Here is a 23,983-nt window from a genome sequence, read left to right as displayed (position 1 = left end):
CATTTCACCGACGTTGAAAGGATGACAGACTGAGTCAACCCCCTGTTGTTAATTCAGCGGCAAACAGGGCATCATAATCTTTACTTGCAGCAAGTTTAGTCAACATCCCATCGCTGGCTCACAAGTTAGCACAGTGACAGAATTTTTACCCAGTGGGACCTCTGACCTTTTAAACCCATAATATAATTTCTTCATCTTTAAATCATGATAATACTTGTACCAAGTTTCACTTAGATATCCTACACACAAACAAACAAGAAAAAGACGTCACGGAGAGCACAATACTTGCAAAATACACCCCCCCCCCTTTTCCAAAGGTTGCCATGGATACATCAAATTGTCCATTTCATCAAGATTAAAATTGACAATCTTAATCCAACCTAAGGTCAATCGGATGAAAATTGATTCTTTTTCCGATTGAAATTGATGATTTTAGAAGTTTGACCTCAAAAACAGTTGCTTTCCCAATTCAGTGATGGACAATGCAAATCCTGTTCAAATTTCAAGTCAATCAGATAAAAATGGCAATTTTATATATTTGACTTCAAAAATCAATCGGCTTCTCAGTTGAGACGATCACTACAACTTGGGAAAGTTTCATGCTTGAAGAGGAAGGTATGAAATGGCATCCTATTCCAAAATAATACCATCTCTTCAGTGCCTTAAATGGTTGAACTGGAGCCTTCATCCACAGGTGCCTCATGGAAACATTGGAAAATCCAAAACACCCAAAATGCTATAATGGCATCCCACAGATGGCGCACTTTGACCTCTTGCCAAACTAACTCGGTTTTTTTTGTTTGCACAAGGTCAGAACATTTCTCTGCATTTTGGCACAACTAATTTTGTCCATCATTTTATGTTTGGGCACCATTATTAACTGTTGTAGATCTCATATTACAGGATCTCTCAGTCATTTCCTGTTCCATGAAGATTCATTATTAAACTTAGCTTCATTCCCATATGCTTGTCTGATTACTACAATTAAAGGTGTGTGAAAAACAACAAAAGGCTTGCAAATGAGAGGTAAAAGTACATGCAGACGCAAACAATGACTCGTCTCGGCTCAAACTCCACAATTGGCCAAAATGAAATCCAACGAAAACTAAATCGGAATACAATAGGTTGCCTGCGATTTATTGAAACCCGTGATACTTGAGGGTTTACTGTACATACTTGTACCTTTTTGACTTGGATTCCTTCAGCCGTTCTCAAGTTATCACGGTAACGAAAACCTATCACGGACGGATGGATGGCCAACCCAAAAATTATGCCTCTGCCGACTTCGTTGGCGGAGGCAAAAAAACAAAAGTGAAGGCGAGCTTTGAACCACCTTTGTATATCAAAGAATAATTGCAAAAACATAAACATGCCGATTTTGCTGTCAATTTATAAAACACAAGAAAACCAGTTATGAGACCAAAGCCACCCTCTCCAATAATTGTTTTTCCTTTGATGTGCATTTATTACCTCCACCACCGAAGGTGGATGGAGATTACATTTTCACCCCTGTCTGTTTGCCTGTGTGCATATCTCAAAACGTTGGACAGATTCAGATGAAACTTGGTGAGTAGGTTGGGTGTGTGACAAGGACCAATTGATTTAATATTGATGAAGATCTAAATCCAGATGTGATAACTTTTTAATCTTAAAAGATTCTTCACCATTGAGAGATGGGGCCAAAATTGATATATTGCACAATATCTCAAAAAGTTGTGGACGAGTAATGAGAAAACTCGGTGAATGAGTTGGGCAGGTGACAAGAACAAGCAGATTAGATTTTGGCTCATGTCCGGATCCAGATCCAACCCTATCAGTGGGATACAAAACGTAAACTGTTCCATCTGGCGGAGATATGCACTCTACTGAGCGCAGTTCAAATTCATGTATTGAAGGAATATACGGTTTAAAAAGAAAGCAGATCTACTGAATGAAGGAGTTACTTGTGGTTGGGAAGAAGGCTTACGTTATCAAGCATTTTCTCCCTCTCCTCTTGTACTTCCTCGCTCCACACTGACATATTGTGCTTTGTTTTCTGTGTCACCGTCACAACCGTTACGGGTGAACGTGGGGCTTCCGGAAACATGGCAATGAAATCTGTGGTTCAGTGGTCACGGGTTGGCAAAACAGGGTGCAAGATTACTGTATGCATTGTCAAGGTATTCATTGACGTTTCAAAACTATGCATATCAAATACTGTGAAAATATTGTCTTTCACACAATGTATTTGTGCAAACCATTTACAATTCTTAAGATTACAATATAAAAAGGCATTTCCCCCCCCCCCAGCCCCCAAACATGGTGTCTCATGAGACTCATTTACACATCTTTGAGGCCACTTGGGACTGGGCAGGTCTGCATGAAGTTGCGTTCACAACCAATCCGATCAGCTACGAGACCCACTCGATGGAATACCAGGGTGGTTGTGGTGGCCATTCAACTTCCTCACACTAATTAAGTTTCATAAGGAAGGAGAAAAAAAAATGGCACACTTTCTAGAGTCTGTGCAGGCAAAGAGTTTGTCTCAATGGCTTCAAAAAGTAATCACACCTCTCAAATTGGTCACATTTTGTTGTGTTGCAGCCTGAATTTAAAATGGATCAAATATCAATTTTTTTTGTCACCGATCAACACAAAATACCCTGCATAATGACAAAGTAAAAACAGGTTTTGAAATTTTTTTACAAATTCATTTAAAATGAAAAGCTGAAAGGTCTTGCGTCAATGAGTAGAGCCCCCCCCACCCCATCCCCCTCCCCAAGTCAATACTTTGTATATACGCCTCTGGCAGTGATTTCAGCTTTGAGGCTTCTTGAGTATGTCTTTCAGCTTTGTACATCTGGATTTGGGGAAGTTCTCCCATTCTTCCTTGCAGATTTGCTCAAGCTCCGTCAAGTTGGATGGGGAGCGTCGGTGAACAGCAATCTTCAAGTCTTTCCACAGATTCTCAATGGGGTTCAAATCTGGGCTTTGGCTGGGACACTCAAGAAGTTTCACATTCTTGTTCTGAAGCCATTCCAGTGTTGCTTTGGCTGTATGCTTGGAGTCATTGTCCTGTTGGAACATAAATCTTCACCACAGTCGGTCTTTTGCACTCTGAAACAGGTTCTCAACGATTTCCCTGTATTTAGTTCCATTCATTGTTCCCCCTGTCCTTACAAGTCTCCAAGTCCTGCTGCTGAAAAGCATTCCCATAGCATGATGCTGCCACATCACCATGCTTTACCATTGGGGTGGTGTTAGATGGGTGATACGTGCTCAATTTCTGCCACGTGTAATGCTTTGCATTCAGGCCAAGAGTTCAATTTTCACGCAAGTCCACATAATGTTTTGCCTCATGCTCTCAGTCTTTCACTTGCCTTTTTGCAAACTCCAGGCATGTTGTCATGTGCCTTTTTCTCAAGAGTGGCTTCCATCTGGCTACTCTTCCATAAAGCCTAGATTTGTGAAGTACTGCAGAGATCGTTATCCTTACGGCAGGTTCTCCCACCTTAGCCAAGGAACTCTGTAGTTCTGTCAGTGTGGTCATTTGGTTGTTGGTCACCACCCTGACCAAGGTCCTTTTTGCCCAGTTGCTCAGTTTAGTTGGACGGCCAGCTCTAGGAAGAGTCTGGGTCGTTCCATATTCTTTCGATTTCCTAATGATGGAGCTCATTGTACTTTTCGGAACTTTCAACACACTAGAAATAGATTTATACCCTTCCCCAGTTGAGTTTCTGCTCTGACATGCACTGTCAACTGTGGGAACTTGTAGAAGAAAGGTGTTTTTTTTTCTTCTCAAAATGACGTCCAATCAAATGAATTGGCCACATGTTGACTCCAATCAAGTTGTAGAGGCATCGCTAGGATTATCAAATAAAATTGGATGCACCTGAGCTCAACTTGGAGTGTCACAGCAAAGGGGCTGAATACCTATTGACTCAAGACATTTCAGCTTTTCATTTTGAATCAATTAATAAAAATTTCTCAAAAAAAAAAATCCATTCATTATGGAGTATTTATATGTAGGGGGCAGGGGGGGTAAGTCTTGCCATTATGGGGATAGTCACCTCACACGTTTATTCTGAACAAAAATACCATCGATAACTGCACACGCTATTATGGTCCATATACCTGTGTCATCCATGCACCATATTATGCCACAGTTGCTTCGCATGGCTTATGATTATGAATGTCATAAATTTAATTCTTCACTCACATTGGGTCATAGATCACATATATGAAGTTTCAGATATTTGGAGAAGGATTTCAATTCAAACAATTATGGCTAGACTTCCACTTCACTGATTATGTAATCATTATCACCCTATATATATCATATGGGAAGGTGATGACATTTGTGAAGTTTCAAATATTTTTTGTTGAGTGGTTTCAGAAAAGATGATGTCCAAATTTCATCCTTGAATCCAATATGGCTGCGAGACCATGTGACCAATGACATCAGTGAGGAATAAAATATTCTCCATGGGAAGTTCCTCCTATGCTTAACATTTTGCATCAATCGGACAAGCAGTTCCAGGGAAAATTATACTTAATGTGAAACTATATAGATGCAGAGACAGACCAGACAGGGGCATTGCAATAGTCTCGCATCCCCTTCGAGGCGAGACAAATTTTAAAATTCTTGGATCTGTATCTGGTTTCAGATCTTCACCAAACTCGAATCAATTTGTCCTCGTCAACAAACCTAACCTGTCCACTAAGTTTCGTCCAAATCTGTCCATACCCTTTTGAGATATAGTGCTATACAAGTATATTGTTCTTGGCCCTATCTCTCAATGGTGAAGAATCACTTTAAAAATTCCAGCATTTCGATCCGGATTTGCATCTTCACCAAAATGTAATAATTTCATCCTTGTCACACACCCAACCTGCACACCAAATTTTGTCCGAATCTGTACGTAATGTTTTGAGATACCGTGCTCACAGTCAAACAGGCAGATAGGGGTAAAAACAATCTATATCCACGTTTAGTGGCGGAGGTAACTTGAGAGTTCATAGAACACGATATCCCACAAGCATATACTTCATTTTTAATAAAATGATAATTTTATCCTGAAATTTAGTGCCAGAAGTTAAAAAAATACAGAAGTTTAGTGCCACTGAAATAGAACACAGCATCAATCGGAATCATACATGTAGCCATAATTGGTGGCTTCTTCTTCACCATCTCACATGCTATATATTGATACTATATAGCAAGCTCTTGGAAGTACTATGAAGGCAATTTGTGTTCTTCTGTGTTCAAGTATACAATCCAATTTAAACTACAGCTGCCACCTTATAAATGCTGACAGTGATGACCGGGTCCCAAGACATCCGCCTTTAACACAACACGGGATTGATGAGTTATGGAATGAGTAACAAGCCTTGTTCAATCTATTTATTATGTATGTAGTTAGCCCTTTTTCCTGAATACAGTCGGTATCAATTGAATTGTTCTACATAATCTGAACACAAAGTAATAAATGTTGACACCATGGGTACAGAGGGTAAAGCAGGATTCCCCACGAATCTGAGGTCCTAAACGTTTCTCTATGATGCAGGATTCAGAAGTTATGGACCGAGGAACAGGCCACGTTCACTGTATTTATGTACACAGTTGATCCTTTTTCCTGGGGCCATCATTGGAGTCAATTGAATTGTTACTCCTGTACCCTCAAACACATGCAGGCTGACCAGCCCAACCAGAGAAAATTTTTAAAGGTTTTAGAGTATATTCAATATGGCCACCAAACCAAGTAACCTATCGATTAGAAATTAAACTTTTACAACCATGTCTTGGGGAACATATGTGTAAAGTTTTGCCTCAATCTGTCCAGACGTTCTGGAGATGATTTAAAAAAAAAAAAATTCATAAGATGGCTGCTGAACCACATGACATACGACATCATAATATTTTTTTTTTCTCTCCTGAAAGTTGTGTAGATGACGCTCAAGAAATTTCAAATTTTGCGGATGCAGCATTCTATGTTTCAAATTTTCACTGGAATACCACTTCACCGATGACGTCACAAAAAAACAAAAAAACATTCAGGGAGTTCTTCCCATGTGCCAATTTTCAATTTTGTCCATTGTGCGGTTTCAGAGATACAGAGGTCCAAAGTTTTTCGGTTTTCAAAGATGGTGCCCATACCACGTGACCTATGATGTCATAATTAGAAATTAAACAAGTCTGAAGACGACGATGGTTCACGAGCGGTATTTGACGATGTAGATTGTTTCAGAAGTCAAGGATGAGACAATGTGATAATGTTTGACCAAGTTATAAAAATGATCAACATGATGTGGTACGAGTGACTGGTTATTAACTGCAAAATGTAGAAAACCCGGTTTCGTTCAACAACTTAAAAAATTTGACCTTTGCATAACCTTTAAAGGTCACAAAACAATGTTGTGGACATTAAAATAAGGAAACAGGATATGTGCTATAGCTTCACGGAGTTAGTTCGTCGAAGAAGGTCAAAAACGCGGTTCGATTCCCACAACTTTGAAAATTTGACCTTTGTGAACTTTAAAGGTCAAAGGTCAAGGATTATGACCTTTGGTGCAAAACTTTCTCTGGAACATTCCAGGAACAATATAACATCATATACGCTATATGACATTTCGCACTCCTCGGATTATCCATACTTTGATGAAATCAGCGTAAAAACAAAGTTGAAGGGGGGCGCCACGGGCAAGGTGTTCGAGACAGAGCAAAATTGTTTCAAGACTTTAGGTGGGGAATGACCTCAAGATTATGCATAAAAATATTGTCATCCTAGCTCTCAAAGTTTGGGCGGTCGTATGATTTTTATGTCAAAATTCGCAATTTTCTAAGTTCGTGACCTTGACCTTGGGATGAAAATGAAAAATCGAGCTCCGTGGGGCTATGCAGGTGCCATTGGGCTATCCAAATACCGAAACCCCTGCCAGATTCGACAAACCCCCAAGGAGAAGATGCAAATTCAAATCGGCTACCCCCTAAAAACAAAATTCGCAATTTTCTAAGTTCATGACCTTGTGGCCTTGACCTTGGGACAAAAATGAAAAAAAAAAAAAAATCGAGCTCTGTGGGGCTATGCAGGTGCCATTGGGCAAACCAAATACCGAAACTCCAGCCAGATTCGACAAACCCCACGGAGAAGATGTCTTTATGTCAAAATTCGCAATTTTCTAAGTTCGTGACCTTGTGACGAAAATGGAAAAAAAAAAAAAAAAAAAAAAAAAAAAAAATCGAGCTCCGTGGGGCTGTGCAGGTGCCATTGGGCGAACCAAATACCGACCGGAACCCCTGTCAGATTCGACAAACCCCCAAGGAGAAGATGAAAATTGAAATCCGCTACCCCCTAAAAACACGTTTTTTTAGGCGTAGCTCCGCCCATAATGGGCACACCACGCCCATTCTAAGGAAAACACAACAAGATCATGATATAAACCTCGCACCAAAATTTTATCAGGATCGGATCAAAACCCACGGAGCTATGCTTGGAACAGACAGAGAGACAGACACAGACAGACAACAATAACAAATATAGTGGTCACTTATCTTTTTCGTGAACCAATATTCTACGAAAAAAAGAGACATACTACAGTGAAAATTTTGTCGATCGGACTAATGGTTGCCAAAAAATGGATTTCAAAGCGAAAAAAAACCCCCTGAAAATTGCCAACAGAATAAAAATAACAATAAACAGAAGAAAAACAATAGGTTACCCAGCCTTGTAAGCTTGGTACCCGAATAACTAGAGGGGCTATGCTTTATAACTACGAGCAGTTATGGCCAGGTACCATTGCCCCCCCCCCCCCCACTGATCGGACACCTGACCGATGTGTATAATGAGACGATGCTTCAAGCCGATCATAATCGATCATTAGACGATCTTCAATTAGACAATCATAATCGATGCTTCAAGCCATTGCGGAGAAAACATGTTTGAAAGTGTCGATTTTCAAACGAACATAGCTGCCAAACAATGTGACCTATGGCATTGAGAATTTGCACTCTGGTCATGATTAGGCAGAAGGTCACGTGTGTGAAGTTTCGTTTTGATCGGATACGGTTAATTTTTCTATCCAATATGGCTGCCACACCAGGTGACCTATGACGACATCATTTTCGGGTTGTACGTAGTCACGGTGTTAGATGATATTTAGTAAATTTCGCTTCGATCGGAGAGGCGATTCCAGAGAAAACATTATTTAATATTTTTCTTCAATCCAATATGGTCACCGAACCACGTGACCTCTCAATTATTCTTTATCACCCTGGTATCTCCAAGCAGGGGTGTATCTACGGAAAATAGGGCCTATGGCAAGCACTGAAATTGTGCCCCTGTCCAAACATCTGACACCCATCTTTTTGATAACTTTACCATAATATCAGCTCAAAAATACAACCCAAGCTCGTTAATCTTTTAATTAACAAATTATGGCACGACATGAAAATTACAACTGCACCTTCCTTGCTTTCACTGATGCAAATTGGTCTATGATGTGCTCAGTCAGTTTTTTCAGTTTCTTCTCTTTCTACACTCAGCAGAGCAAGATCACAGAGTCTGCCTTAACCCCTTGAGGCTCTCAAATACGAAAGTATTACTTTTAACTTGCTGAATGATATCTCACAGATGGCGATGGAAACTGCAATGGTTAAGTCGCTGTCACACCTTGACGATTTAGCTAGCAATGGCAACGTATAAAAATGTATGTAAAACGTTGGCGTACGCTGAAATTGATGTTTTTTTTTAAGTTTTGGTCGTATTCATAACTTGTTGGTCGTATGCATAACATATTAGTAACGGGCACAGAACGTTTCGTTGTCTTATAGATAACTTATACCAACGAATGCTTAGCCTGTTGTCGGCGTTCACAACCTATGCCCAACGATAGTTTAACTTTGGCATAGCACGCTGCACGTATCGCCGACAAACTCGTGGCGTAGCCTGTTAAAAACCTGCCGCACGCCCATTTAAATCATAACCGCCTGAGAATTGAAAGTGTCAACCACGCAGTTACACCTTGACAATTTAGCCAGCGTATGCCGATCTATGAAAAATTTGCCGAACAAAGCTGGCACACGTCGAATACGTTATGGATAAGTTGTGTATACATTAAGAGCACGCTGAAAAACGATGAAGTATGCTTTCATATTTCGAGGTACGTCTCGTACGTCGTAAAATTTTCAGCATGCTTGAAATTTCACGACGTACTCGCCGTATGGCTCACACATTCCGCTACACTGGGAATAAGTTGTCGGCACGATATGCGATCGTTGACACACGTCGACACAAGTTCCTTGTAAGTTACTCATAAGTCGAAACACGTCGAGGTAATGTTTAGCATACCCAAAACTTATTTTCTTTTTTTCTCCTTCACTCCGTGAAGGCACGTGACGAAATATCTGAAGTTGTTGTTGTTTTTTTATTATTATTATCTTGCCAAAACGAAGTTTTTGCAAGATATGTTAGTCAGCTTGTATGTTTTTTTTTGTATGTTTGTTTGTCTGTAATCACGTATAAAAAATTCTGCAGAGCACAGTTATCATTGGAAATTTTTGTAACTTCGCATATCAGAGGCCTATAGAGGTCCCTTTCAGTGCACAAAATTTTGAAGGTCAAGGTCAAAGGTCAAGGTCACTTTGTCGCAAATCAGGGGAGTCGACAAAACCCTTATTTTTTGAGTAATTTTGATCGGATCATCTTCAAACTTCATGGGAATATAGTTCATGGTCTGGCGCTCAGTTGATTAATTTTTGGTGGCGATTGGCCTTGACCTTCATGGTTAGCACCTGAGGTCAAACATATTTGACCCCAAGGTCAAATTTTCAGTTTTTAGGAACCATATCGTGTCGTACCTCAAATTGAACACCTCAATGAGTGCTTTCTAGATATGTCAAGCTTTAGACATTATGACGTCATTTGGTGACGTTATGAGGCAAACGCTTATTTTTCATGGTTACTCTGTAGAACGATTCTCATCGGAATCTCTCGTAGGCAGATATTCCTCAAGGAGTCGCTCTTGGTGGATAGCAGCTCTGTTCACCTCAGTGTGACCTTAAAGAAGTTACACGTGGTCACCTTTTGGCAAGATACGGGTCACCCTGTGGGTGACATTGGTTTTTTATTATTTTAGTCTATCACAAATTTTAAAATATATTCAGACATTTGCTAAGTTTTGACATCGACGTGACAATATCCTCAAACAGAAAATATTCACAGAGGAGGAACTAAGAATAAGACATGAGCAAACTGAAGAGGCAATCGGACGTGACGTAACGGCACATGACGAAATATCGGAAGTTATTGTTTTCTTTGTTTTTGTTTTTAAAACGCTGCCAATACACCATTATACGGTAGCTGTAAATGAGAAACACGTTCAGTAAGTTCTGTGGTCATCCGGAAGACGTCAATCAAATAAGTCTACATACGTCAATATGCGTTGCAGGTACGTTACACATAGGTTCAAAGCACGTTACTCATAGGTTACAAATAAGTTTTACGTACGCTAAGCATTACCTCGACGTGTTTCGACTTATGAGTAACTTACAAGTAACGTGCCTCAACGTGTGTCAACGATCGCATGACGTGCGTCAACGATCGTGTAAGGTGCCTACAACACGTTACTCATAGGTTATAAATAAGTTTCGGGTACGCTAATCATTACCTCGACGTGTTTCGACTTGTGAGTAACTTACAAATAACGTGTGTCAACAATCGCATAACGTGCCTACAACTTATGGCCAGCGTAGCAGAAAGTGCGACTCGTACGTCGTAAAATTTCAAGCATGCTAAAATTTGAGGACAACCACCAAGTACAACGATGAAAGCCAGCGTACTACGACGTATGGCAGTGTTTTTCAGCGTGCTCTTAACGTATACAAAACTTACCCATAACATATTCGACGTGTGCCAGCGTTTTAGACAATTTTTTCATAAGTCAGCATACGCTGGCTACATCGTCAAGATGTGACAGCGCCTTAAGCATTATCTGAATAGCAATGCGAATATCAGAAAAGATGCTCTCATCTCCATACTGAACAATAAATTTGAGAAGCTCTTTAGGTCTTGATATTTTCATGTTGGCCCGACTTGAAAGCAAAATTCTGCAATCCAAAATTTCTTCATATAGCTGCTGTCCATCAACATCAGAGCTGTACAATTCGGCCAAATTTTCACACTTCTTTAAATCGTTACTATTGGCGCCATAACACAGTCCCTCGACATCAAGAAGAAACCCAAACTTGGCGTCAGTGTCGTGCAAACAGGGCGAACCTTTTGTCCATTTCTCTGTGAAGACGGTCGATTGTTCCCTTCATGACTCTTTCCATTTTCTCCTTGGCTGTTAACCCAGCGTCTCTCGAGTTCTCATCAGCCATTCGTTTCTTTCGTCTCTGACGTCTTTCAACTTCAATATTCCATTCTTGACAGAGACCAAGTCTGCTCAGTGTTGCCCCCTCCCCCACTCCCTTCAAGTGGCACCCAGGGCGTGTGCCATACCTGCCATACCTTAGGTATGCCACTACCTCAAAGTCATAGGGAACATGTCTAAAGTTTCCTCTCAATCAGTCCAGGAGAAGATGGTTTTCGAAGGTTTTGGGGTAAATCCCAGATGGCTGCCAGACCATGTGACCCATGACATCATAGTTATCAAACTTTATTCAGCATGGCGAGTTGATCATTTGTGTGCAGTCTCACTTCGATCTGAAAGCGGTTCTGAAAAATAAGAATTTTTCCTTATTTTTGAAAAAAAAAATATGGCTGCCAAACCACGTGATTGATGACGTTATAATTTATTTTGTGTTCACATCTTTCCGAAATGAATCTCAGAAATTTTCATACTGATGGCCTGCAACATTGTACAAGTTGTTTCTGAGAAAACACGTTTAAGTAAATAGTCGAGCAAAAAACGGGACCAAGAATTTCTTTTTTCAATTTAACAGAACAGCAACAATAGCATACCACAACCTGCAAGGATAATGGTACCCTAATAAAAACAAGAAAAACAAGAGTTTACCCAGCCTTGTTGGCTTGGTACCCTAATAAAGGTTTACAGGCATAAAAATTAATTAATTCCGGGTTTTACTGCTGTTTCACAGTGTCTATTATATCATCCTTCCCAACTCATCACATTAATTATTCGTTCCTGTTTGTGTCCTTTAGAAACAATAAGTTTCCTGTTTGGAATAATTTTCAATTTTTGTCTGCCTGCCCAGCAGTCAAACAGTGCAAGATTATTATCTCACATGCGCATACCTCTGCGCATGCGCAATCGGGACAAATTCAGTGACAAAGTACGGTTATACGGCAAACTTGACTTCCTACGAATGTTCTGATTAGTGTTCAAAATATAACATTAGATTTAAATAAGTTGTTACTCGATCATAAACTGGAAAGACAAATGGACAGACACAGACAGACATGAACCAATTGCTTAACCCTACCTTTCGCTTCGCGTGTAAAAATGCTAGTTATATTTCCATGTTCGAAGAAATGAAATTTTAAAAGAAAAAGCATTCTTATGGCATTTTAACTTGACCCTGAGCTCAAGCCCAAACATAAAAACCAGAGATAAAAGTGAAACTTTGGTTTACATACTTGCAGTAACATTTGTACCAAATAAATAAATAAATAAGCTAAGCAGTGAATGTTTATAAAAGAGGCAGTTAAAACTCTTGTGGATGCAATTGTTGAGCGTTCACTCAATTTTCAAATCAATAAGCACAAGGTTATCGAGTGCTACACTTGTGTTGTACAACAGTCGGGTAATGTTCATAGCATTGGTTGTCAAGTCATGATTGAACTGGGTAAAGAAGGGGCAATGTTTGCTTCTGTGAAGAAATTGCTGCCCACATGATCAATGATTGCCAATTTAATGTGTCAGCTGTTGCAACCGATATGCTCTACTTAGTAGAGCAAATGGGGTGTGTGGAAGTCGATTAATCTTTCAGTTCACAATTGTTCACTGTATTTTTCAGTCAAAGCACATCTATTTACAAATCATTTTTATTTTCAGAACATGCCATGCTCATGAGGAAGTGCCTTGGAGGAGGCATGCCAGTGTCACAATGAACAGCCAACATACCAGCAATCCCCTGAGAAAGAAGCCAAGCTGAAACCAAAAATGCCAAATGACCAATTTGAATATGTGTGCAGGGCACAGAAGGAACCACCTGATCAACTTCGATGCCACACAGAAGGAAATGCGACAATCTACTGAGTCATCAATCTTCATTCATGCAAGGTTTGGAGTGGGAGACATCGGAGAGGGATAACCCTCAACATGGTTCCCAAGTACCCCAAAATAGATATTTTAAGAGGCAAGAAACTTTCTTCTGTTTGTATACAGCCAGTGAATTACCTTCCGCTTGAAAAACAATCAGTTTTCACAATATCAAAACTACAATTAATGAAACATGGGAGAAAAATAGAGGAATCTGTCGTATATGTATATATATATATATATATATATATATATATATATATATATATATATATATATATATATATATATATATATATATATACATATATACATACATACATATATATATATATATATATATATATATATATATATATATATATATATATATATATATATATATATATATATATACATACACACGAGTTACGCATCTGGAAACAATATGCATTCAAACATACAGATGTTCCAAGAGTCAATTATTCCGTTAAGTACATGTGAGACAGGTCCCTTCCATTTGTCTCGTGGGAGAATCAAAGGTGTGCGTTGCGATGTCCTTTTAGGTAGGTTATTACATCTAATGATCATCCAACAGACCATCCAACAAACAAACAAACAAACACCAACCACGGAACCTTCCAGTGCTTGCAACCCTCGCCTTGCTGGCCACAGCATACGGGGCAAAAACGTCCAGTCCGCAGTTCCTATTCGGCTTCTCCAAGCGCTCCAATTCTTTCTTGTTGAGTCCACACGCGTGGAGTGGGCGGGCCTTGCCGGTGCCTGGCCGAGGCCCCGCCCAGAAAAGGGCGGACCCATGGGAGCCCCGTCCAATCAGAGCAGACAGTGACGTCTGTTTCACCGAGCCCCTGCCCCATTCGGGGAGGTCCATAAAAAACGACACCATCCTCAATGCAGAAGGAGTTCTGTGGAGGGGAGTTTCAGGAGTAAAAGTTTCTTTGGAGGAGTTGAGTTGGTTGGTGTGCGTCGTGCAGTTTTGAGCTGGAGTTCTGCATTTGGCTGGCATTCGTTGGAGTTTTCCTGGGTCCCGTCCACGACCCTGATCTCCGCCCTGGGACTCCGACTGCTCCACTTGGGTTCCTCCACGGGCACGAGTCAGACGCGTGTGACTGTGGGCCGAGCTGCACGACTATTAGCAGGTGCCGCACCGTGGAGCACCCCACCCCTCCCTTCAACGTGCAGGTACCCAAATGAACTACGACCACCCAGCTTGTCTCTCCCTCTCTAACTGCGGGGGTCTTCTCATAAATAATCTGAGTGTGCGTCTGAGTGTGGGCCCGTCTTGTAAGTAGAAACTGTATAAGTGTTCTTGAACATTGTAAATTCACACCAGTATATTCCGCGATAAGTCTTGCTCTGTCTTCTTCATTGTAAATAAATTACTGCAAAATGTTCCCAGTTCGTTTCCGTCCTTTCTTTCATTGGTCCAGCATGGTTTGGATCTGAGTTTAGCCGGGTCTTTCTTCCCGTTAATCTGCTCATCCTAGCCGGCACGGCTTTGGCAGTTCCGCTCGACTGCACCCAAACCGGAGTTGGTAATCGGAACTCTACCGCAGTCAGTAGAGTGATCCGGTTCGAGCAAGACGTGCCAAGGGTGTGGTTCCCTGGTAGATGACACAGCGTAGTTAATTAGGTAAATTGGTTCGAGACAAAAAGACCCTACGCTATGCGGTGGAGGTATTAGCGTTCCACGGTCGGTTCAGCGACCCGCCTGCTCGCGAAATTATCCGGAGCGACGGCCTACAATTCCGGAGAGTCCGGTGGAAATCGACGTAACTTTCGCCACCTAGTGGTCGTTCTCGCCACCGAACCTGCGGCCCACAACAATATAGGGGCATACCATGTCAAGTGTACACACCCTCCCAACACTAATAGCTCATTTTCTCCCCATATGTTGGTCATTTATTCACTTGGGTGAAAAAACTCAAAATAGCAACTTTTGGACCTGTGGGCCCATTTTCAGGGCCCCCCAAATTTGGGCACCCCCTGCTGCCCCACAATCTTCCAGAGGCCATATCACAGGTTGTAGTGGTCAAATTTGGCTGATCTTGGAGTCAAAATGCTCGTAAAAGCGAGATCTTTCAAATCGCATTAAGTAAAATCACTCCGAAAGAGTTATTCAAAAAGTTATAGTTTGGGGCGCCCTTTGACCTTGGGTCCCCGCTCCGAGCCAAACCGATGGTCCCAATTTTTTCGTGTGAGAATACCCCTTCATATACTCCAACACCTCAGCATAAATGAAAATGGGATCCCAATGGGTTCACGCATGGCAAAGATTTATGTTGGGGGACTCGTGTGCTGGACACACAATACGCCACAATACATAGCACAATATTTGAACACAAGATTTCCAATACACTATATCAGTATATTGTACATAAATTTTCCACATGTACGTGCATGTTGGTGGGTGGCGTGGAGAAGGTGGTTGGTGGGTGGCGTGGTGGAGAAGGTGGTTGGTCGTTGGCGTTGTGGTTGGTCCAAAAATAACGATAGGAAAGAAAAAAGGGTAACTCAAAGATCACAGCCCAGGTGACACGAATAATTCCCATTAAACAATGGTTGGTGAAATCTTACTGAACACGGACTTATCGGCATAACTGAACTGAGGACCTATATGGTGTTCTGTGAATTTCCACAGCCGTAACAATATTATATATATGTATATATATATACTAGACGACCCGTGAACCCGTTGGGTTACCATTGTGACAGCAGTTGATGAAAAAAAATAATTTCAAGAAAAAAAAAAAAGATAGCTCCAGTGCACTATACCGCTAAGGTTGTTTGTATTGATCAAATTCTCCCGAAGAATACTTGACTGAATCGGGAATTGATTTTTTTATAATTTTTTTCATTGCCTGATTTTAACGAAACTTGATACTGCATACCGCAGGCAAATGGTGAGTAAGGTGGCCCTAAGAGTTTTGCGCTATCGTGTACCGTTTTGGCTGTATTTCAGGAACATACATATATATACAAGATGAGAGTTTTAGTAATATATATATATATATATATATATATATATATACACACACACACAGCATTACTTTTTCCACGTTTAATGACCTTTGACATTTCATTTCAGCATGACAGCAATTTCCATTCAAAAAAGGCATTTTGTAACAACATAAAGGTCCATCTTCTTCAACACCTGCTGACAAGCTTTCCAAAGTCATTCTCCTAGAGAAGGGCAACGATTTCTACGAGCCCGTTTTCGGAGGCAAAAAGCACAAAAATCCACGAGTGATGCATCTCATAATTTGACATGGATGTCATCAAAACAAACTACTCCAATCGTGGCTCTGTGTTTTATCCACTGTACGTTTCAATAAATCCACTGTTGAACGAGAGGTATGCTTGGATGCCTCATCATCGTAGAGTTCTGCCATGTTTGTGGAATTGCCTGAGTGTGGATGTTATTCCTGGAAAATGGCCTTCAAAACTAAATCTTGATTGAATAGAGTTAACCTTGACTTTGTTTCAGCATTCTCCGAGGTTTCAATTTGCCAGTACAGTAAAAAATAAATAAATAAAGAAAGAAAAAGAGCTATCCACTTGAAATCATATGTAGAAACTCCATACATTCCTCACTCTCCTATCTTTGACATGATTGGCTTCTTTTCAATGGATGGCAGCACTGAGCCTGTTAGTCGTTAAGATAGATGAAAGCTTCATCTGGCGTCACCGGATAGATACTTCCACCTGCCTCCTGCAAAATAGCACTCATACAGCTTTCTGCCATTTATCTTTCATTCCTTCATTGATGTGCTTCAACTTCAGCTCATGAAGTTCACATTTAAACTTGATGCAGCCGCAAAAACCTGCATGATTACAGTATGCAATGACACTCCAACTCTGAACATCGTATGGTTGTTTACTCAGCGAAAGGGAAAGGGTTTTGTATTGCGTCGACGCTTCCCGACTGGCCAATTTGTGCCACTTTATGCGCATTAAGTTGAAAGTGACCAAGCGAAACCACCTCGTGGGGTGGTTTCATTTGGAAGCATCAACTGTTTGAGTGGTTTCCATCAAGTGCATTGTCAGTGGGTGGAACCTGCAAGCAAAGCATATTGATATTGCACACCAAAAACTCTGAGGGGATTCAATGTGCATTGGAATCACAAGTCTGCAAGTTATTCTCAGACCACAAGGTGTCAGTGAATAGTTTTGCTATAAAAGTTGAAAATGCATTTTAAAGAAGCACTTTGCAGTGGTTGACTCTCACATTTGAGCAAACCAGTTAGTTCATATGAATTGCAGAGCATGCATGATATAACTACTGCTCACCCTCCATGCACATCATGATAATCACACCCTGTACAAACTCAACCCACAATTCTAAGGTGGACTCCACTCCAATAAGCTCACCTCTGTGAAGGAGGTCAGGACAATTCTGGACTAAGCATTCAACTGAACCAACCTCAAAGAATTTGTCGTCACTTTTTGGTTTTGATGTTACCGAAGCAGAGGTCTCAGCATTCTAGAAAAGCAGAAAGAAAAGAGAAACATGAAATAAGCTCAATATCACCAATTAATGTGAACTACATCATGACAGTATTATTTCAGTAGTTACTTTCTCAGGCATTCGTAATAAAGAATTCCGTTATCAGTATACAAGAGGGCGTTTTTGGTGCAAATCCCACTTCAACAAAGAAGTTTAACCTTCCAATGAACAGCAAATTTCAATTTTTAATTATCAAAATACACTCTGCCATAATTGAATAGACAAGAAAGCATCCTGAAATGCAAAGTCCATCCACATACACTTTGCACTTGGACCAAACTTGAGGAAAACAGATAAAAACTAGAGGGGGAGCACTCGGTAGAATGCAAAACCTCTGCCGCCAATACTGCTAGGTCACTCAAGTGAACCTGATATCCTATTCATTCAATTTGACGTCAACAGTGCTCACAGAGTTATAGTTTGCAACTTTCCCTTTTACATACTCAATTCATTCGTCATAACTAGATTCCTTGAGACAGAAATTGATTTTACGTGGGTATATCCACCTGAAGTTCCAAAATCAGCTGCAATTATAATTTTGGCATGTTTTTTTGTTGGAAATCACATAACATGTAGAAATGCAGAAAATAAAAATAAAAAATTGCAATTTTTTTTTTCTCGAACAATTTTTTTTTTTGGGGGGGGGGGTGGAAATCACTTAAAACATGTAGAAATGCAAAAAAAAAAAAATTTTTAAATATTTTTTCAAATTGGCCGCCATAGCAGCCATATTGGATTTTGGACCAAGTCCAAAATCTAATGGCATGATCCTTGGACCAGGCCTAACCCCCCCCCCACCATGTTTCGTCGAAATCCGTCGAGGAGTTTTTCCGTAATACTGTTCACAAACAAACAAACAAGCAAACAAACAGAAAGGGGTGAAAACAGTAACCTCCATCCATCTTCGATGGCGGAGGTTAATAAATCAATAAAAGTTAAATATATTGTCACGGCCGTGGCTGTCAGGTTAATCGCCCCCCCCCCCCGACCTCATTGTGGTGGACGGGCGGTTAACAAGCCAGGCCGGATCGCCGAGCGGTTTTCCTGGGAAGCGAACACGTGATCCTTGGAGATTATGGCGCACGTAGGACAGTTAACGGTTCAGACCAGGTGGTGGCAGTGAATAGAGGTGTTCCCCAGGACGGTAGCAAAAAGATTTAATACTCGAACCCACAACATCAATAAATAGGGTTTTTTTAATGAAAATCAAATATTTACAATGGTAACAATACAAGTAATAATAAAAACAGAACGTGAGGTAAACAAAATCTAATTTCCTATTTGCGGTGCCTCCGCACTCAGACACAGAAAAGGACAAGGGGAAAAGAATAAATAAAAGAAAAATAGTCCCTTTCTCCCAGAACTTAGCTTCGGCTCCAGAAGTGATCTTTTTGGACTTGACGATTGAACCGCATCGTCTCTCAAGGTGGGAAATGCATAGGAGGTAATTTGGAGACGGTACTCAACATCAGGGATCACGAACCGCACAGTGTAGCTTATTCTCAAGAGCTAATATGCCAACCGTTCTTCTCTTGCACCCGGTCTATTTACAACGATGGCCCACACAACAAGACGATTTCGAGACCCCCTGATCAGGCCACGAGGCACGCTCTCCTTCGCTTCTCAGAAATGTTCACACTTCATAGCTCAGCCGAACAGTCAATGGCTAGCATCTTGCTCAGCACGCTGAAAGTTCATACAGCATGCTGAAAGTTCACACAGCATGAACATGAGAATCGTGCAACCATCATCATGCCGAGAGGAGAGCAAAGCACGATTGTCTGTCCCAGCCACATTCCTCTGACTAACGCATCCTCCGGCATCGAACTCGGCCGTTCGCTCCTGATCTCTACTCAATGTGACATCGAACAACCGTCCACCTCATGGGCGTGGTTTGCACGCACTGAACCCAGGAAGGCGGGGCCTCTCCCTGCTTGGCATGCCTGCCTCGCTTCTGACGTCACGCCCATCAATTATCAGCCTTGGGGCGTGACTTCGCCCACCATCACCCTTGGAGGCGGGGCTTCTTTCCTGCTTGGTCGTAATGGTGGTTGTGGTTATAAAAATGCAACTTCTTCATGGTTGGCTTGAAAATGCAAACACATAGGAATAGGTCACAGGGAGCAATCACATACAGGGGGAAAATTATCCTTAATCCCCATCTAACACTACACTACCCCCCATGTGGTGACGCATAACACAAGCTCACAGTCTCCTTACTGTATTTACAGAGATGTCTCCTCCACGTCCACAGACCAAACAACTCTTCAATCCTAACTTTCCTATGAAATTCCTCCATCTATCCCCCACAACCGTAACAATATCAATCGGTGTTCTCAATATTCACATAATGGAGGTTTGTTGGAAATGTCACGAGAAAAGCTCCAACGTTAAACTAGAAAGCATCTCAAAATGCAAGGGACAAAATAAAGAAACAAAGAAGCGATAAAGCCTGAGCTGTTGGGGACAACAACAAAATAATAACAAGTGGTGCCAGGCACAACAAATCCCACCCATTTAAGGCATAAAGTTATTTTGGGGATCAAATTTAAATTTAAGATATCCTTAACCTGAATGTTGATTATAAGGAATAGAATAAGGAATATTTTAGTCTTAGTTTGAAGTTAATTAAACCATTTTTGATGAAGTTATGAGCGAAAAAGATTTTGACCTTTTCGTGACCTGACCTTGACCTTTGACCTAATTGGACCCAAAAGTTAATGGTCCAAGGTTCATTACCCACCTGTGGATACAATTTGACAGTGTTTGAGCCAGTGGTTTTCCCGTAAAGTTGTATTTTCGTAACCATGTTTTATTTTTAATGGGAGATTTGTAATTTTGACCGATGGCCATGACCCCCAAAACTTTGGACCCCACCAATCTTCACAAATATGCATTTTTCACTATAGGAATGGGTAGGATTATAAGTGACAAATAAAATAAGGTTCACTACAAGCTTAGTTTGAAGTAAATCAGATCATTCTTGACGAAGTTATGAGCGAAAAACGATTTTGATATTATCGTGACCTTGACCTTTGATCCAATTAGACCCAAAAGTTAATGGGGTTGTCCAAGGTTCATTGCCCACCTGTGGATTAAATTTGATAGTGTTTGCTAAAGCCGTTTTGCCGTAAAGTTGCTAACAGACAGACAGACAGACAGACAGTCAAACAAACAGACAAACAAACCGGACGATTACAATATCCCGCGCCCTCCCTCCGGGAGAGGGTGGGATAATAATAATAAAATAAAAACTCCACCGTCGGGAACTGTGCAGCAACAGATACACGAACAAGGGAGAGTTGTATTGACTGTGACTTTGCCCTTTGACCCAATTATTAATCTTTTTCTCCATATTCTCACAATATATAATTTTTTTTTATGGCAAAAGCTCAAAGAATAAAAAGAAATGGCCCAGACAGATAGACAACAAACACCAAAGACTACCTGCAAAGAACAAGGCAGATCCCAAAAACATACTTCTCCCCAAAGAAACTAAATCAAAGCCAAAAACCAAGTGGCAGTACCAGTATTCCAATACAGTTGTGGAATAATAAACTGGCCACAAGCAGAAATCAATAAACTAGATATAAAAACAAGGAAAGTCCTCACCATCCACAATATGGTCTACAAAAATGAGTGCATCACAAGAACACACCTGCCGAGATGAGGAGGTATGATGGATGGAGCTCAAAGTGCACAGAATATGACATGACAACTGTAGGATTGGCTGAATCCATGAAAATTTCAAGAGAATACCAAATCTAACTTGTATGTAAACACACACAGGTCAGGTCAGGTATGGGAGCATGTGCCAGAACAGCACGTCGCTGCGTCCACTTTCCGCCGGTACTCCAGGGGCCTCCGTCTGGCCATCCCCCAGGCAGATGCCAGGCCCATCCCCATCTCCTTGAGATGATGGTTAACCTGTTGCAACCATGAGGCACGTGGTCGACCCACTGGCCTCCTCCACTCATGAGACTCCCTCGCTGAGAGAATCTGGTGAGCAGGATCAGAGTCAGGAAAACGAGCCACATGTCCATACAGCCGCAACTGACGCTCACGGACTATGCAGGTAACAAATCTCATCCGAGTCTCTCTCAGCAACTGCTCGTTGGACACAAAATCCAACCAGCGATAGCCAAGGATTCTCTGAAGAGACCTGGTACCAAAGGAATTAAGTCTCCGTCTCAGATCCTTGGTCAGAGTCCAAGTCTCGCACCCATAGAGCAAGACTGGAAGTACCAAGGACCTGAAGACTCGGACTTTCGTCCTCCCGCACAGGTACCGGCAGCGCCACACCCCATGATCCAGTGAATCCATGACTCCCCAGGCCCGACCCAGACGTCTATTGACCTCTGACTCGCAGCCAGCAGAGACATGAATATCACTGCCAAGGTAAGTGAATCTCTCCACGACCTCAACATCCTCACCACAAACAGACACAGACAGGACAGCAGCATCCAAGATGTCACCGAAAGCCTGGATCTTAGTTTTGACCCAAGAAACCCGTAATCCCAACGGCTCCGACTCCTCATTCAGCACCTCGAGGGCCCCCAAGAGGATGTCTAAAGTCTCCGCAAAGATGACTGCATCATCTGCAAAGTCAAGGTCCGAGATCTTGACATTCCCAAATGACGCACCGCAACTTGATCTCTCCGACATCCTCCCTAGAATCCAGTCCATACAAGTGCTGAAAAGTGTGGGGGCAAGTACACATCCCTGACGAACTCCAGTAACAACTAGAAATAAGTCAGAAATGGTACCACCACACTTCACAGCACTCTCAGTACCAGAGTAGAGTTCAGACATCAGATCGATCAGTTTTGGTGGCACCCCACGAAGACCAAGAATCCTCCAGAGGACATCCCGATTCACTGAATTGAACGCTTTACAGAGATCAACATAGGCTGCAAGCAGCCCCTGCCGAAACTCTCGTCTGCGTTCGGTGAGGACACGAAGTGCAAGGATACGGTCAATCGTTGACCTCTTTGGTGTAAAGCCTGACTGCTCTGGACGCTGGTGCTCAAGCAGATGGTGGCGAACCCTATCGAGAATTATCCGAGCAAAGACCTTGCCCGGCACTGAGAGCAGCGTCACCCCTCGGTAGTTGTTGCAGTCTTGGCGATCACCCTTCCCTTTCCAGAGAGGGACAACAAGGCCCCTCTTCCAGTCAGTTGGGATGATGCCTGTGTTCGAGGCAGAGCACAAAACTGCATGCAACGACACGAGTGCAGCATTTCCACCAGCCTTGAGAAGTTCGGCATGGATGCCACAGATCCCTGGAGCTTTGCCCCGTTTCAACTGGTTCACCGCAGCCCGTGTTTCCACAAGCGTAGGTGGACCACAGTTGATTCGAGGGTCAGCAACAGGGATTGTAACACCCTTGACGTCCAACTCGACAGTTGGGGGATCAGCCTGGTACAACCGCTCAAAGTAACCGGCCCAGCGGGCCTTCACTTCAGACTCCTCTGTCAAGAGCCTACCACTCTCTGCTCGAACTGTAGTGCTCCGAGGGATGGGCTTGGATGAACGTAATGCGCGAATTCCCCTGTAAGCGGGATGAGAATCACCTGTATGGAGTGATGCTCCTGAAACACACACAGCAAGCCAGAAAAGGTATCCCTAACCTTCGTAGCAAAATAAATTTCAAAAATGGGTGCGAAAAGAAGATGCCACACATGAAACCAAAACAGCAACGAATACAGCCGCAACTAGAAGGGTAGAAGGGGGAGAGCATACCTCCGCCACATAATGCCTGATCCACGAGAACATATCAGCCCAAATATATTTTTGAAATATCATGCTATATAGTACTACATCGTTTTTGGCCCGATCTCTCAATGGTGAAGAATCACTTCAAAAATTAAATAATTCTCGTGCCCAGATCCGGATCACCACCAAAATCGAATCAGTTCTTCCTCGTCTGATACCCAACATATCCACCAAGATTCATCCGAATCCATCTGCAACTTTTTGAGATATCGTGCTCTATATCATTTTTGGCCCTATCTCTCAATGGTGAAGAATCACTTTAAAATTCCAGTTGTCGGACCTGCATCCGGATCTTCACCAAAATATAATTCGTTTGTCCTTGTCACACATCCAACCTGCCCAACAAATTTCATCCGGATCCGTGCACAACTTTTTGAGATATCCTGCACAAAGAGACAGACAGACAAACAGACAGAGAGGGGTGAAAACATAACCACCTTCACCTTGGGTAGCATAGGTAACTGGAAATTTGGAAGGAAATAGGCTTGGTATGGTGGTTAA

The 23,983-nt window shown here is 41.8% G+C and overlaps 1 protein-coding gene across 2 annotated transcripts in view; it reads right to left on the bottom strand.

Annotated features, from left to right (window-relative positions):
• MMADHC (metabolism of cobalamin associated D) overlaps window positions 1-23,983 on the bottom strand; it is a 52,001-nt gene that overhangs the window by 9,191 nt on the left and 18,827 nt on the right. For both annotated transcript variants that reach the window (XM_085874364.1, XM_085874363.1), the window contains exons 5-6: window positions 17,572-17,683; window positions 1,967-2,097 (exon numbers count right to left, since the gene is read on the bottom strand). In XM_085874364.1, the coding sequence (XP_085730490.1) occupies window positions 1,967-2,097; window positions 17,572-17,683 (243 nt within the window). The remainder of the gene's footprint in view (window positions 1-1,966; window positions 2,098-17,571; window positions 17,684-23,983) is intronic.

The sequence above is a fragment of the Eptatretus burgeri genome, chromosome 3, assembly GCF_056783735.1.
Source record: "Eptatretus burgeri isolate ZD-2024b chromosome 3, Ebu_testis_v1, whole genome shotgun sequence".
NCBI lineage: Eukaryota > Metazoa > Chordata > Myxini > Myxiniformes > Myxinidae > Eptatretus > Eptatretus burgeri.
Note: the sequence above shows the minus strand (reverse complement) of the source record. Positions and strands in the feature narration are given on the sequence as shown.